Raw genomic sequence first — 16,640 nt, forward strand, 5'->3', positions numbered from 1 at the left:
GTCCGCGGACCAATCAGAGACAAGGGACTTTCCTGGGCCCGCCTTTCCCCTCTTTCCGCCCCTGCGGCCTCTGGCTGGGAGACACTGCGCGCTAAGACCCGGAAGTGGTTGTTCTGGAGGAGGCGGGCCTGAGGAGGTGGGGCCTGTGACGCTCACGCCCCGGGCTCCGGCGCTTCTTTCCTCCCTCCGCTCGCTGCGGCTCCTGAGGGAAAAGTGTTGCTAGGTCTGCGGGGAGCCGCAGCAATGGCCTCCGTGCTGTCCTACGAAAGCCTGGTCCACGCTGTGGCCGGAGCCGTGGTGAGGCGGGGTCTTCACGCCCGGGCCACTGAGGGGTGTGGGGCTTCTGTGGGGCCAGTCCCGGGGGATGGTTGGGGGATGGGGATGAGAGGGAGAGGGCGGGTGGGTGTCTGCAGTCGTGACTTGTGGGACGGGGAGGAATGAGACACAGGAGAGAAGATGCTGAAACAGTTCGAGGTGAGGCGCAGCACACCCTCCGCCCTACCTACTGTTTTTGGTCTCTTAGAAGATATCTGGGAGATAGACAGCGATGATCCCACATACCCCCACAGGGAGTCTGGAAGAAAATAATTGCTGCTTTCTTTGCCTTCTGAAATTTAAAGAGCAGTCATTTCCCTTAAAGGCCCCCGCACACACAAACTTCGTTCCACTGGCCAGAGGAGAACCTAGGTGTGAAGCTGTGTTGCTTACCTATATTGCCTATTTTCATATTCTTGCTGCAGACGAGTGGCAGTACTTGGGATATCTTTGGTTAATAATTGGCAGAAATACGTCCCCCCCCCCCCCAATTAAGATGAGAGTTGCTGTTAGCCACAAGTGTACTTTACTATGCCGTATGTGTGTGGTTCTTGGAGTTGTGGTGTCTCAGTTCCATTTGACACCACTGCCTTGTCCTTGACACTTTCCACTCTTGGCTTGGATAACTTCCTCCTCTGGTTGTCCTCTTACCTCTCTGACTGCCCTTTCTCATATCCTTCTGCTGTCAACATGCATCGTTTAGCAGTTGGAATCACTGTGACTTCAGAGGATATCGGAGTCGTCTCCTTTTAACCAGCAAAACTTCACTTTGAGCTCTCATTCTGTGCACACTAATCAGGGATGAACCCCAACTCCATCATTTGTTAGGCGACCCGTGAACTTCACTTTCCTAATCTATAAAGTAGGGTTATCAATACCTACTCTACAGACTTGTTTTTAAAGTTAGTTGACACAATACTTCATGGAAGTGCCTGATTCAGGAGTCTTGGTTTATTTCCTTAAACCAGGAGAGCCTTTCAGCGAGTACAAAGGCCCTGAAACGGAAGCTTGCTTGACATGCTCTAGGATGGTCACGGAACCTTCTGTATCTGGAGTGGAGGGAATAAAGAGGCGGAAAGTCTTCAGGGAACAAACTACATAAGACTTTAAGTGGGAAAGAGAGCTAGCTAGCTTTTAGAGGTTTTTGAGCATCCAGCAGCTTGCTGATTTACATTTTAGCTATGATCACCTGGCTCCTCTGTTGAGGGTAAACTGTAAGGGAGTAAAGGTGGAAGGAAGCAGAGATGTCAGGGGGCTGTTATGTCCTCTCAGGCAAGAGATGATTTTGGCTTGAACCAGGATAGTGGCCGTGGAGGTGGTTAGAAGCGAACATTAACCTGGAATATATATTTATAAGATAGAGCCACCAAGGTTTGATGGTGGATTGGATATGGGATATAATAGAATGAGGGTTGGTTGACTCTCCCAGGAGTTTTTGGCTGGAGCAACTGGAAGCATTTACATTTACGGAGATTGTGAAGACTGTAACTGAGCAGATCTGGGAGAAAGATTGGTTTTGGCTCTGACTAGATAAATGTAGACTGAGAGAAGGCTGCTTGAGCACACCAACATTAAGAGATTTGGGAAGTGAGATAGCACCAGCAGAGGAGACTAAGGAAGGGCCTGTTGGGTAGGAGGAAAACTAAGAGAATGCGGTGATTTGAAAATCACATGGGGAAGGGTGAAAATCAACTGGATCAGATAAGATGAGGAGTGAAAATTAACCATTGTTTTTGTTTTTGTTTTTAAGATTTTATTTATTTATTTATTTATTTATTTATTTATTTATTTATTTATTTATTTATTTATGAAAGACACAGAGACAGAGAGGCAGAGACACAGGCAGAGGGAGAAGCAGGCTCCATGCAGGGAGCCTGACACGGGACTCGATCCCAGGTCTCCAGTATCACGCCTTGACCCAAAGGCAGGTGCTTAACCACTGAGCCACCCAGGTGTCCCAACCATTGGATTTATTTTATTTTTTATTTTTTTAGATAATATTGCAAATCTTTTTTTTAATTTTTTAAAAATATTTATTTATTTATTTATTTATTTATTTATGATAGAGAGAGAGAGAGAGAGAGGCAGAGACACAGGCAGAGGGAGAAGCAGGCTCCATGCACTGGGAGCCCAACGTGGGATTCGATCCCAGGTCTCCAGGATCGCGCCCTGGGCCAAAGGCAGGCGCCAAACCGCTGCGCCACCCAGGGAATCCACCATTGGATTTATTAACGTGTTTATCAGTGTGATAAATCCAGTGGTTAATTGACAAGACACATTTTGGTAGATAGTGAATAGTTGTGGTGCATCTAAGGAAGAATGGGAATATGGAAAATGTTTGTTTTCCTTTCTTTTATCAATGAATGCTATTGATTCAGTACCTGTACTGAGTGCTTTCTAGGTGCCATGTGGTGTTCTAGGTGCTACAAATATAGTGGAGAACAGTCTTTTTGTTCACAAAGAGTGCATTCCAATGGGGGAGTCCGATAGTAATTGAGTAAACAAAAAAATAAAATAATTTTGGATAGTGTTAAGTGTTATAAAACAAAATAAGCATTGGCAGACTTTTTCTGTAAGAAGGCAGATGGTACGTATTTTAGATTTTGTTTACAGTCTGGTGCAGCTACTCAGTACCACCATGATGGTATGAAAGTAGCCAATGACAATAAGTAAGTGAATGAATGGAGCTGAGTTTCAATAAAATCCTGTTTACAGGGATCCCTGGGTGGCGCAGTGGTTTGGCGCCTGCCTTTGGCCCAGGGCGTGATCCTGGAGACCCGGGATCGAGTCCCACGTCGGGCTCCCGGTGCATGGAGCCTGCTTCTCCCTCTGCCTGTCTCTGCCTCTCTCTCTCTCTTTCTCTCTCTGTGACTATCATAAATAAATTTAAAAAAAAAATCCAGTTTACAAAACAGACAGTAGATTGGATTTGGCTCTTGGGCCATAGTTTTTGGAGCCTTATTACAGAGCATGACTGTGGATACAGGTAATATATCTCTATGTAACCCACAAAGGTATTTCCATTTTTTTTCTTCTTGCCAGTTTTTCTCTTGTTGAAATTATGTTTGAAATTATGCATCTTGAATTTGCTATGGTTTTTCTTTCTTTCATAAGCTGTGTTCGATTATCTAATAGATACACATTAGGAATTTTTTTTCTCTCTCTCTTACTTCCCCTCAGGGCAGTAATGTTCCTAGCACTTATCTGAGAAGTGACTTGGTATTTTGGGGTTTTTTTTGGACTACTATGTTGCAGAATGTTCTCAGACTTTTTTTTTCCAAACTTTTATTTTAAAGTTAAACCATGTAACCTAGGCCCTCATTTCTTCTGATTGCTACCAAAGGAAAAAAATTTCGCCACAAAAATGTCACTACAGTTGATAAGAAAAATGGCTTTGTTTTTAATGATATAGTATTGTGGTGACTTCTATTTAATTAGATGTTCTGAGCATAGCATTCAGTCAAAGCTTTGAGATGATCAAGGAGAGTCGGCTTAGCATAGTGGTTAAGAGTACTTGAGTGCCTGAGTGCCTGAGTGCCAGGGATCCTGGGTCAGAATCCTGGCTCTGCCTCTTAGTAGCTGCCTGACTTCAATATAAACTCTTAGCAGGGCTGCCTAGAGTAGTTGCTTCTCCCCAAGGGATTGTTGGTCATTGCTTAAGATGTTGATTTACAAGCTTTTTTGAGTTGCCATGTTTCATGTTTGCTTATTTGGTTTCAAATTCTACATTTTCACATCAAGTGTGATGTTGTGCACATAAACACACACATTTAAAAATTAAAATAGGGATCCCCGGGTGGCTCAGTGGTTTAGCGCCTGCATTCAGCCCAGGGCGTGATCCTGGAGATGGGGGATCAAGTCCCACATCAGGCTCCCTGCATGGGGCCTGCTTCTCCCTCTGCCTGTATCTCTGCCCCCCCCCCTCTCTCTCTCTCTCTGTGTCTGTCATGAATAAAATAAAATCTTAAAAAAAAATTAAAATAAACAAATAGTGATTTTGAGTGTTTTATGGTACACCTTGGGGTAACTAGATAATCTCAAGTATTTGAAAATCAGAATTGTACTATTTCTTTTTTTTTTTTTTAAGATTTTATTTATTTATTCATGAGAGACACACACAGAGAGAGAGGCAGAGACACAGGCAGAGGAGCCTGTGTGGGACTCCATGCAAGGAGCCCGATGTGGGACTCGATCCTGGGTCTCCAGGATCACTCCCTGGGCTGCAGGCGGCGCTAAACCGCTACGCTACCAGGGCTACCCAGAATTGTACTATTTCACGAGAATGCTATGCTAACTGATGACTATTAGATGATACAATTAATGGCCTCATTCCTAAACATTTCTCAAAATTTTGAGTATAATTAGTTTTATAGTTCTATATTTTTGGTTCTCATTAGATTAGCTTTGAAAGCTGGATTTTATTTGTAGAAATGTACATTTGTAATTAAAAGAAATTTTATTATCTACAGTTTGAAAATTGAGATTGGTTAGAATTGCCTAAGTGGGGTCTAGACATTGAAACAGAGTTTGGAATTGTAATGCTAATAATCAGAGGACTTCTTTTCTCCCTATAGTTAATTTAAAATTTTTTAGTTGGATAATTCATGTTTTAAAAGAATTGCATTTCATTGAATAAATACTGTTAAATTCAGATCATACAGAAATATGAAAGAATCCTCCTCCTTTCTCCTTCCACTTCACCTTTTATTGCTCTGTGACTCAGAGCCCAGGGCACACTTTAGAACTGTGTAAGAGGCCTATTCAGAGCATTCTTCTCCAGTTGGTATCACAAGAGAAAATTAGGTCTCGTTGACTAACTCTGTATCTCAACACTTAATATTACAGTAGACTTTTCACCATGTAGATTCAGTTCCTACCTTTTAGAAGTAGAAACCAAGTAGAGGAACTTGTTGATTTGCTATACAGGGCCTTCTAAATATAAAAGTTGGTGAAAGAGTCAGCTCTTTGTTAAGTGTATGGTAGAGGTACGAAAAGAACCCTGGTAGTACCAAGGGAGAAGTGGTGGGCTGCATCTGTGAAGGTGTTGGGAAGCCTCCCAAGTTGATACATTTAGACCCAGTCTTGAAGGAAGAGTAGGAGTTTGCTAGGTAAAATGAAAAAGGAGAGTGATAAGGGAGTTTTAGATAAAACAAAAAAGCATGGCCAAAGGCCCTTGTGTAAATCAGCATTTGGGGAACTTCAAATTAGTTCTGACATAGCTTGTATAAAAGATGAGAGATGAGTAGAAGGATATGAAGTTGGGGAATCTCATACTATGCAAAGAAGTTAGTTAAATTTTATCACAGTGTTTGTCAAAATTGGTTGTCTTTCTCATTTGTGTTTTCTCTGTATTTATATAAAATAAGCATTTACAAATAAATTTTTTGTTTATATAAACTAGTATGATAGAGTTTCATATCCTGGAGTTTTTGGTGTGTTTGTTTCAGAATATAAAGCATTTCCCCATGTCTATCAGTTAGGGTTCTCTGGTTGCAAGCTGGAGAAACAGACTTTGGGTAACTTAACAAAAAAAAGTTTATTGTCAGGCTCTTTGGGAGCTCCCAGGATCAGCAGGGAAGAACTTGAAGACTTGAAGTAGGAAAGAACCAACATGTTCCTAAAAGATTCCTGAAACTATCACTGGAGAGTGTTGGGCACCACTACTGGAATCAGTGGATTTTGTCCCTCTATAGCATTCTGATTTAAGCACATGATTTAATTTTTTTTTTTTATTTATTTATGATAGTCACAGAGAGAGAGAGAGAGAGAGAGACAGAGACACAGGCAGAGGGAGAAGCAGGCTCCATGCACTGGGAGCCTGATGTGGGATTTGATCCCGGGTCTCCAGGATCGCGCCCTGGGCCAAAGGCAGGCGCCAAACCGCTGCGCCACCCAGGGATCCCCTAAGCACATGATTTAAAGTCACGGGAGAATCCCTATAAGCCCTGCTCAAAGTTATGTGCCCAGTCCTTGACTGTAACAGGTGGGAAAAGCTAGTGTAGTGGAGGAGTAGGCACCTTGGTTTACCATCCTACTAAAATTGCACACCATGGGAAGAGATAAAATCAGGCTGTCTTTAGGAAAAGGGAATGATGCTATGTGGCCCAAAACATCAGAAATCCACTATATCATTTAATTAAAAAGACTGAAAAGTATTGTTTTTAATATAAAATATTCTATTATATGAGTATTCTATAATTTATGGACATTTACATCATTTCTAATTTTTCACTGTGGTAAACATTTTGTGTAATGTAAATGTTACTGTGGCTTCCCACAGCCCATTATGAAAAATCTATGGGATTGCTTAGTTTTAAGTGACTTCCCTAATGTCACTTGTTAATTTATAGACTAGAAACAAAAACCTATATTTCCAGGGATCCCTGGGTGGCGCAGCGGTTTGGCGCCTGCCTTTGGCCCAGGGCGCGATCCTGGAGACCCGGGATCGAATCCCACGTCGGGCTCCCGGTGCATGGAGCCTGCTTCTCCCTCTGCCTCTCTCTCTCTCTCTCTCTCTCTCTCTCTCTGTGACTATCATAAATAAATAAAAAAATTTAAAAAAAAATTAAAAAAAAAACAACCTATATTTCCAGATTCAGTTTAGTTAACTCAGATTCTAATTTGTAAAATGTCAGTTACCTCACACGGTTCTGTGAATATTAATCAAACATAAGTAAAACAGCTTTAATAATAGGGGCTCAATAAATGGAAACTATTAATCATTTTGTGTACAACTGTGTTTTCTGATTTTCTGTGCATCCTATGATGTAGTTAATCTCATGTTATATTTGGTAGTAATATTTAGTACTTAGAATTTCCTAACTTCATTTTTTTCTTTAAGATTTTATTTTTTTGGGCAGCCCCGGTGGCGCAGCGGTTTAGGGCCGCCTGTAGCCCAGGGCCTGATCCTGGAGACCCTGGATCGAGTCCCACATCAGGCTCTCTGTATGGTGCCTGCTCCTCCCTCTGCCTGTGTCTCTGCCTCTCTCTCTCTTTCTGTCAGTATGAATAAATAAATAAAAAAAATCTTTAAAAAAAAAAAAAAGATTTTATTTTTTTAAGAAATCTCTCACCAAATGTGGCAGTCAAACTCACAACCTCGAGATCAAAAGTCACATGCTCTACCAACAGCCAGCCAGGCACCCCTAGGATTTCCTCACTTCTTAACCCCCTCTCACATCTATTAACAACTCTGACAAGTAGGCATTGTGACAAGTTAAAGGTTTGGGCTCTGAAACTAGACTGCCTGAGCGCCAACTCTGCCCAAAGTGTGTGACTTTGGGCTTGTTTCTCAACCTCTCTTTGCCTTGATTTCTTCATCTGTAAAAAAAGGAAAATAATAATACCCACTTCAGGGTTATTTCCTAGGCTTTTGGACAAATATCTTCATTCTCACACAGAGACAGGAAAATGGAAAGAGTGATGTTAAGTGACTTGGCCATAGGCGCAGGGCCAGAATCCAAGTCTCCCCTCTCAGCTACTCTCTTCTCTCTGCTGTCCCTAGCTGCCTTCTCTCCTAAACTTCTTGTCCCATTCCTTTCTGTATTTCAAAACCAGACTCTAAATACCCTTAGATCCTGGGGTCCTGGGAGTCCCGCGTCAGGTTCCCAGCATGGAGCCTGCTTCTCCCTCTGCCTGTGTCACTGCCCCCGCCCCCTGTCGTGAATAAATAAATTTAAAAAACAAAACTTTTTTTAAGGTTTAAAAAAAAAAACCTCAAAAAGTAGTGATTGGAGAAAGTCTTTGTTGTATTTTTACTTCCTAGCTTGCTGTTTTATTTCATTTAGACTTCTGCTAAATTATAATTGAATTATTATGTAGCTTTTAGTCTTTTAAGACTTCATTGTCTCATTACCTCCCATCCAAAATATATCTTGATTTCTTAGTAAGCTTTTTTTAAGACTTAATTTTTTTAAGATTTTATTTATTCATGAGAGAGATTAAGATTAAGATTTTATTTATTCAAGAGAGAGAGAGAGAGAGAGAGAAGTAGAGACACAGGCAGAGGGAGAAGCAGGCTCCATGCAGGGAGCCTGACGTGGGACTCGATCCCGGGTCTCCAGGATCACACCCTGGGCTGAAGCCCACCCTGGGCTAACCCACTGAGCCACCCGGGCTGCCCAAGACTTAATTTTTTAGAGCAGTTTTAGATTCACAGCAAAATTGAGAGGAAGCTACAGAAATTCCCCTTATATCTTTAGCCCCACACATCACATCTTCCACCAGAGTGGTACATTTATTACAATTGATGAACCTGCATTGACATACCATAATCACCTGAAGTCTATAATGTATATTAATTAGTGTATATTCACTCGATGTTGCACATTGTTTGGATTTAACAATGTATAATGACATGAAACCAATATGGCAGTATATTGTGAGTACTGTCACTGCCCTAAAAATCCTATGTGCTCCATCTGTTCATTGCTCCTGACCTCCTTAGTCAACTTTTTAACTAATGAGGTCATTTCAGTTCTCCTAATCTTAAAGGTTCTTATGCAGTCTTTATTGGGATTATTTTTCTAATTTTGCTTCTTTATGCTTGAGTCAGAAACAAGTTAAAGAAAACTGTATTGCCATATATACGGTAGTCTATAACTTTATTTTTTTAAATAAATATGGTATAATTGCTGCAAAAGAAGTTTTAGACTAAAACTTAATTATCCATACCATCTTGGGTCATTTATGTTTTCTTCTGAATCTGAGTTTTCTGAACTAGAAAATGGAGACAGTGACACTTTATTTTCTGGGGTCTCCTGAGAAGTAAATGTGATAGTGCAGTGCCTGGAAAAGTGTAGTAGGCCATAATTTATTTTTCAGATATATTCATGCAAATATAGTATTTGTACCCAGTTTCAGAAATTCAATAGAATTGAAATTTTTTTTCTCACCTTATATGGCCAACTCTACCCATTCACTTGTAGCAGATGATCTCACCTTTTATCATCTAGATAAAAAGGGGCTACTGGGATGAGCTTTCTCACTTTTTTATTTTTTCTGATTACAGAGTTAATTGTAGTTCTATATTTCCTATATTCTGCTGACCTCAGGAAAAACAGATGCATCCAGTTTCTGTTATCTTTAATCCTCTTCACTCACCCCATCCCCAAATATCTTTTGGGATTTTGTCCTATTAATTTTCGCCTCTTTCCTATAGCTTTAGCCTTTCTCCTGTGTTTGTTTCCTTTCAGCCCTCAAACATGCTTAGCACTATGCAGTCATACCAGACTGGTCTGGAGACTGCCTTCTTCTTAGCTGCTGCTGGTTCTCCTAGGTTTACTTAAAGAATATTCTGTACCTACTGCCTCTCCTCCTAATCCAGTCTAACAACTGGAAATACTGTTCCAGAGGCCATCACTGACTTTCTAATGGTTTAGTCTGCTGACTTTTTTTCATTCTTATTTGATTGGACTTCTCAGTAGTATTTTATGCTGTGGACACTCCTGCCCTCTTGAAGAGCCTTCTGAAAGAACAGTTTTTTTCTTTCTTTCTTTCTTTCTTTCTTTCTTTCTTTCTTTCTTTCTTTCTTTCTTTCTTTCTTTTCTTTTCTTTTCTTTTCTTTTCTTTTCTTTTCTTTTCTTTTCTTTCTTTTCTTTTCTTTCTTTCTTTTCCTTCTTTTCCTTCTTTCCTTCTTTCCTTCTTTTTTTTTTTAAGATTTTATTTATTCATTCATAGAGACAGAGAGAGAGAAGCAGAGACACAGGCAGAGGGAGAAGCAGGTTCCATGCAGGGAACCTGACGTGGGACTCGATCCAGGGTCTTCAGGATCACGCCCTGGGCTGCAGGCAGCGCTAAACAGGGGCTGCCCTCTTTCCTTCTTTCTTTTAGATTTTATTTATTTATTTGAGAGAGAGAAGAGCACGAGCAGGAGGAGGGGCAGAGGGAGAGGGAAAAGCAGACTCCTTGCTGAGCAGGGAGCCCAAAGCAGGGACTCCATCTCAGGACTCCAGGACACAACCTGAGCCAAAGGCAGACACTTAACTGAGTCATGCAGGCGCCCCTCTGTCTTTTTAAATAAATATTAATTACTCTTTTGGAAAGAACATGAGTAACCATTACTCGTTTTAGGGCCCTGATTAATACTGAGTCCTAGTGCTAAAAGATACTATAAAAAGGATATATAGGAACCAACATTTGTTGAGTGTCCACTGTACAACGGGCACTGGTACCTGGTACAAAGCTAGGTGCTTTTATAAATTATTTCTCACTTCTCACAGCAATCCTCAACAGTTAGATGTTGGTCCTAAAATTACAGATGAGGAAATTGAGGCATGGAGATTTGAAGTTACTTGTTATAACTGGGACTTAAACATTGGTTTATTTTATTCCAAAGCTCATGCTCTTTCCAAAGGCACTTGTTTGTTGGTTATCCATTAGGCCTTTTGTTTAGTGTATCTCTCTGTGTATAATAAGAGTGAGAGTTAGCTTGATTGCTTTATCAAGTGAAAGACTCATATTAACTCTGATTAGGTGAATAACATTTTTGATTATCAATGCCACAGTAAGTAGCTTTCAATCCTTGGAATTTCCTTAGCTCAAGATCTACCACTGAAAATGTATTTTAGTTATTTTTTTCTTTCTTTCTTTTAAAACTAATCCTTCGGGGGATCCCTGGGTGGCTCAATGGTTTAAGCACCTGCCTTTGGCCCAGGGCGTGATCCTGGAGCCCCGGGATTGAGTCCCACGTTGGGCTTCCAGCATGGAGCCTGCTTCTCCTTCCGCCTGTGTCTCTGCCCCTCTCTCTCTCTTTCTATGTCTATCATGAATAAATAAATAAAATCTTTTAAAAAATAAATAAATAAATAAAACTAATCCTTCTATCCAGTAATGCCATGTACTACCCCCATCAGGAGAAGTTGTGCACTGATTTCAGTGGTGCTGTGACTAAACCACCATTTCTAGACTCCTCCGGAAACTAACTTTGGAATTGGCATTGCATTTTTTTGACTGTGTTCACCCTTCAGTGGTGAATTAACATTTTGGAAATGGTTGAATTTGATGACTTGGTTGGTAAGCTAACCCAAACATCATTGTAGTTAAAGGCATCCTCTGCTTCTGTATTTATGTGTGTCCGTGTCTATTATTCCCATAAGATTGCATATGCTTAGGGGATTGGATCTTGACTAGATTTACCCTGTTGTCTCATTCTGACTCTTGTCTGCCGTAGTAAGTGTTCAGCTCATCTCCATGTGTGTTTATGTTGATCAAATTAAAAAGTGGACTTTGGATGTTTATTGACCTTTTACAGACAGGAGAGATAGCCCAGAAAATGAATAAACCATCTATATTTTGAATATGTAACTGGAAATGTAGATGCTGATACATTATTAAGGAATCCAAGTGCTGACTATGGGACTGTTCACAACAGAGAGAGACAAAAATGCCCAGGAACTTAAGCTGAAATGATTTATATGACTTTGCTTGCCACTTTAACTCTGCCTCTGATCTGTTTCCTGAAGCTGAAGTATTGCCAGCCACCTAATGATTTTTTGTTTTGGTTTGGGTTTTGCTGTTGAGTCATTAGTTAATTGTTTAAGTTCCTGCCCTTGAGGTGCCCATAGTCTAATAAGGAAGATAAACTCCTTAACAACTAGCTAAAGTATAGTGATTGCTGTGTAATAGAACTTTTTACACAGGATGCATGATACCAATTTAAAACTACATCCCTCTTTTGACTTTCCTTTCTGTCAGTGATACTGTCATTGCTTATGACTTTCCCTTCTTTTGCAATTCATATCTAATAAATCAGGAAAGACTATTGATTATTCCTTTTAGATTTTCTGGCAGATATCCCTTCTCCATTTTTTTAGCCACCACTCAAACTGATTCAAGGTCTTATACTTTTATTTATTTGTTTGTTTGTTTGTTTTAAAGATTTTATTTATTTATTCATGACAGACACAGAGAGAGAGAGAGGCAGAGACACAGGCAGAGGGAGAAGCAGGCTCCATGCAGGGAGCCCAACGTGGGACTCAATCCTGGGCCCCCAGGATCAAGCCCCGTACCAAGGCCGAAGGACAAAGGCTGCGCTAAACCTCTGAGCCACCTGGGCTGCCCCGAGGCCTTATACTTTTATTTATTTATTTATTTTATTTTTATTTTTTTATTTTTTGGCCTTATACTTTTAAATCAGATGTTCTTTGACATATCAGCTTTTGTTTTGTGTTCTGGTCTTTCAGGTTGAGAGCTCTTGAGGTTACTTGGATGGCACCCCTAAAAGGCCCATGGCATGTCTTTTAATGAAATACTTGTATAGAAAGGGTTTAAATTCAGATTTCTGGCTTTTTTCTTCTTGATTTTGTCATTTTTCCTAATTTTCATATCCAGGGTAAAATGGTAGCTATTTTATGTCAGTTTTTATTTTCTTTTTCTTTAAGATTTTGTTTATTTATTCATAAGAGACACAGAGAGAGAGGCAGAGACATAAGCAGAGGGAGAAGCAGGCTCCATGCAGGCAGCCTGATGTGGGACTCAATCATGCCTTAAGCCAAAGGCAGATGCTCAACCGCTGAGCCACCCAGGCATCCCTATTTTCTTTTGTTTAGTTTACTAAGTTTTATAAATTTTTCAGAGGTAGGTTATTAAATTAGAAATACATATCTTGGTTCACTTGTTAAATATCCAGGGAACATAAAAGAGTGATGTTAGATGCCATGAGGTAATAGATTTGAAATGTGAATATGTTACCAACCTGCTCATATACAATTACCCAGTAAGCCTGGAATCCCAAAGGAATATGCTGTAAAGGTGAATGGGAAATGGTCTTACTCTTCCCCAGGAATATCAGTTATCTCCCACCTTAGCACTGATTTGTATAGGGAAATCACCACTGAGATTTTTTTTTTAAAGATTTTATTTATTTATTCATAAGAGACACACAGAGAGAGCGAGGCAGAGACAGGCAGATGGAGAAGCAGGCTCCATGCAGGGAACCCGACGTGGGACTCGATCCCGGGTATCCAGGATCACGCTCTGGGCTGAAGGCGGCGCTAAACCGCTGAGCCACCCGGGCTGCCCTCACCACTGAGATTTTGAAGCCACAAACCTTCTCTTAGATTGTAGCCTGAATTCACTACTTGCGTCATTCGAAAACCTGAAGTGAATAATTTAACTTAGAATGATTCTCAGTTGGTGGGACCCCAGAGTGTCTGGGCAAAAATACTTTCCAGAAGTAGTTATCTTTAAAAGATTTAAAAGAATGCCCAAAAATAAAATTCTAAGGGTGATCAGTTCAAACTAACTAAACTCAGAAACAAAGCATTGTGAACAAGAACAGTTGCAGGCAGCAGCAACAGTTGGAAAATGGAATTTTCAGTTCACAATCTTAAAAGGCTATTTATATATATAAGAAAATAAAAGAAGGCTAGAATATATGTGTGAGGAACAAGAAACGAAGACTGAGCATATTTGAAAGCTAATCAAATAGAATATCTAGAAATGAAAAGTAAAATAACTGAAATTTGAAAGTGGATGCATGATAGTCATGGGAACACTGAAATTTAAACAAAAACTATAGGGCAGCCCTGGTGGCACAGCGGTTTAGCGCCACCTGCAGCCCAGGGCATGATCCTGGAGACCTGGAATCGAGTCCCACGTCGGGCTCCCTGCATGGAGCCTGCTTCCCCCTCTGCCTGTGTCTCTGCCTCTCTCTCTCTCTCTCTCTCTCTCTTTCTCTGTGTGTGTCTCTCATGAATAAATAAAATCTCTTAAAAAATAAATAAAATAAATAAACAAAAAATAAAAATTATAGCTCTTAGAAGATAGGACAAGAAGGCAGAGAGGAATATAAAAGAGCTAAGTTCTCATTCTCCATAGTATACAATAAATAATGTCTAAAATTGATGAACCAAAAGATATCAGGATATTTTTTAATTATATGGAGATGGGTAAATTTCAAAAGAAACAGCTGAAAGAAGCTAAAATAATTGCCTTTGGGAGGAAGATTGGGTGAAATGGAAAGGAGTAGGCAAGAACTACTGTATTTTGCCATTTATATTCCATAACTTTTAAAACTATGTGCATCTTTTTTGATCAAATAAAAATTTAAAGCTAAAACAGCGCATAGCTGTAAATTGGTAACTGAAGCTGAATGATGGAGTCAAATTCAGAACAGGTATATCAATATATTAGACACAACTGAAGATGGAATCAGTGAGCTAAAGGATAGCTGACACTTGATTCTCATTTGCAATAATTGTAGTCAGAAAACTGTGGAGTATTTTCTTCATTTTCCTGAGAGAAAATAACATCTCCCTAGAATGCTATATCCACTGAAAAATCTTTAAAATGTATGTGAAATAGAGACATTTCAGAACATCAAAAAACAGTTTGCCACTAGCAAGATCCTCATTAGAAGAAAATTTTTTTTTTATTTATTCATGATAGTCACACAGAGAGAGAGAGAGGCAGAGACAGAGGCAGAGGGAGAAGCAGGCTCCATGCACTGGGAGCCCGACGTGGGATTCGATCCCGGGACTCCAGGATCGCGCCCTGGGCCAAAGGCAGGCGCCAAACCGCTGCGCCACCCAGGGACCCCTCATTAGAAGAAATTTTATTTTATTTTATTTTTTATTTATTTATGATAGGCACGCAGTGAGAGAGAGAGAGAGAGGCAGAGACACAGGCAGAGAGAGAGGCAGGCTCCATGCACCTGGAGCCCGACGTGGGATTCGATCCTGGGTCTCCAGGATCGCGCCCTGGGCCAAAGGCAGGCGCCAAACCGCTGCGCCACCCAGGGATCCCTAGAAGAAATTTTAAAGAGTGTTCTTCATACAGAAGACAAGTGATACTAGATGGAAAGTATGAGATGAAAGATGGGATGAAGAGTAGAAAAATGGTAAATATTGCGTGTGTCTAAGTATAAACAACTTTATCAAATAAAACAAATTAACTCTGTTTTGTGGACATTAGAAGCAAAAAAGTTAGAATTAAAGTAGATAACAGTAGCATGAAGGTGAGTGGGAACAAATGGAATTAAATTTCTATTGTTTGGAGGAAGGATAAACAATTGAATGTTTTAGCATTTATTTTTTTAAAAGATTTTATTTATTTATTCATGAGAGACACAGAGAGAGAGAGATGCAGAGACAGAGGCAAAGGGAGAAGCAGGCTCCATGCAGGCAGCCTGACGCGGGACTCGATTCCGGGTCTCCAGGATCACACCTTGGGCTGCAGGCGGTGCTAAAACACTGCACCACTGGGGCTGCCCTGTTTTAGCATTTATAAGTTAGGAGTGTATGTTGTAATTACTAGATGGCTTGTGAAATTTTATCATGAAATAAGAACACGATTGAATAAACAGCAGAGGTAAGAAATTAATTTTTTTAAAAAAACCTCTAGTCAAAAAAGAAAGCAGAAAAGGGCAGAAAAACTGGCTAGAGCATAACATAAAATAAGATGGCAACTTTAAATCCAAATAAATGTTAACTAAATTCTTTGGCTAAAAGAGAATGCACTAGATTGATTTATAAAGGGAGAAATGCTATTTATAAAAGATGTGTCTAAAAGAAAAGGATGCAGAAAGTTCGAAAATAAAAATGTGGGATCCCTGGGTGGCGCAGCGGTTTGGCGCCTGCCTTTGGCCCAGGGCGCGATCCTGGAGACCCGGGATCGAATCCCACATCGGGCTCCCGGTGCATGGAGCCTGCTTCTCCCTCTGCCTGTGTCTCTGCCTCTCTCTCTCTCTCTGTGACTATCATGAATAAATAAATAAAATCTTTAAAAAAAAAAAAAAGAAAAAGAAAAGAAAAATGTGTGAGAAAAGATCTATCAGACCAATACCAAGCAAAAGAGAACTATTAACATCAGACAAAATAAACTTTATAGTAGTAATGGCATCATAGAGGAAAAAAAAGGTTCAGTATGTCAAGAAAATAAAAGTTTTAAGTTGTGTTCATCTAATAACAGTCTCAAAATATTTCAAGCAAAAATTTAAGAAAAAATACACCAATCTGTCATCAAAATGGAAATTTTAATTTTTTTTAATTATTATTATTTTTTTTATGATAGTCACACAGAGAGAGAGAGAGGCAGAGACACAGGTTTCAAGCAAAAATTTAAGAAAAAATACACCAATCTGTCATCAAAATGGAAATTTTAATTTTTTTTTTAATTATTATTATTTTTTTTTATGATAGTCACACAGAGAGAGAGAGAGGCAGAGACACAGGCAGAGGGAGAAGCAGGCTCCATGCACCGGGAGCCCGATGTGGGATTCAATCCCGGGTCTCCAGGATCACGCCCTGGGCCAAAGGCAGGTGCCAAACCGCTACGCCACCCAGGGTTCCCCCAAAATGGAAATTTTTTAATATATCTCTCAGTAG

At 40.1% G+C, this 16,640-nt stretch overlaps 1 protein-coding gene across 1 annotated transcript in view; it reads left to right on the top strand.

Moving 5' to 3' along the window:
• The first annotated feature begins 112 nt into the window (after positions 1 to 112).
• Positions 113 to 16,640, top strand: part of SLC25A17 (solute carrier family 25 member 17) — a 45,460-nt gene continuing 28,932 nt past the window's right edge. The window contains exon 1 of the mRNA XM_038550457.1: positions 113 to 297. Within this exon, the coding sequence (XP_038406385.1) occupies positions 244 to 297 (54 nt within the window). The 5' untranslated portion in view covers positions 113 to 243. The remainder of the gene's footprint in view (positions 298 to 16,640) is intronic.

The sequence above is a fragment of the Canis lupus genome, chromosome 10 (genome assembly GCF_011100685.1).
Source record: "Canis lupus familiaris isolate Mischka breed German Shepherd chromosome 10, alternate assembly UU_Cfam_GSD_1.0, whole genome shotgun sequence".
Taxonomy (NCBI): domain Eukaryota; kingdom Metazoa; phylum Chordata; class Mammalia; order Carnivora; family Canidae; genus Canis; species Canis lupus.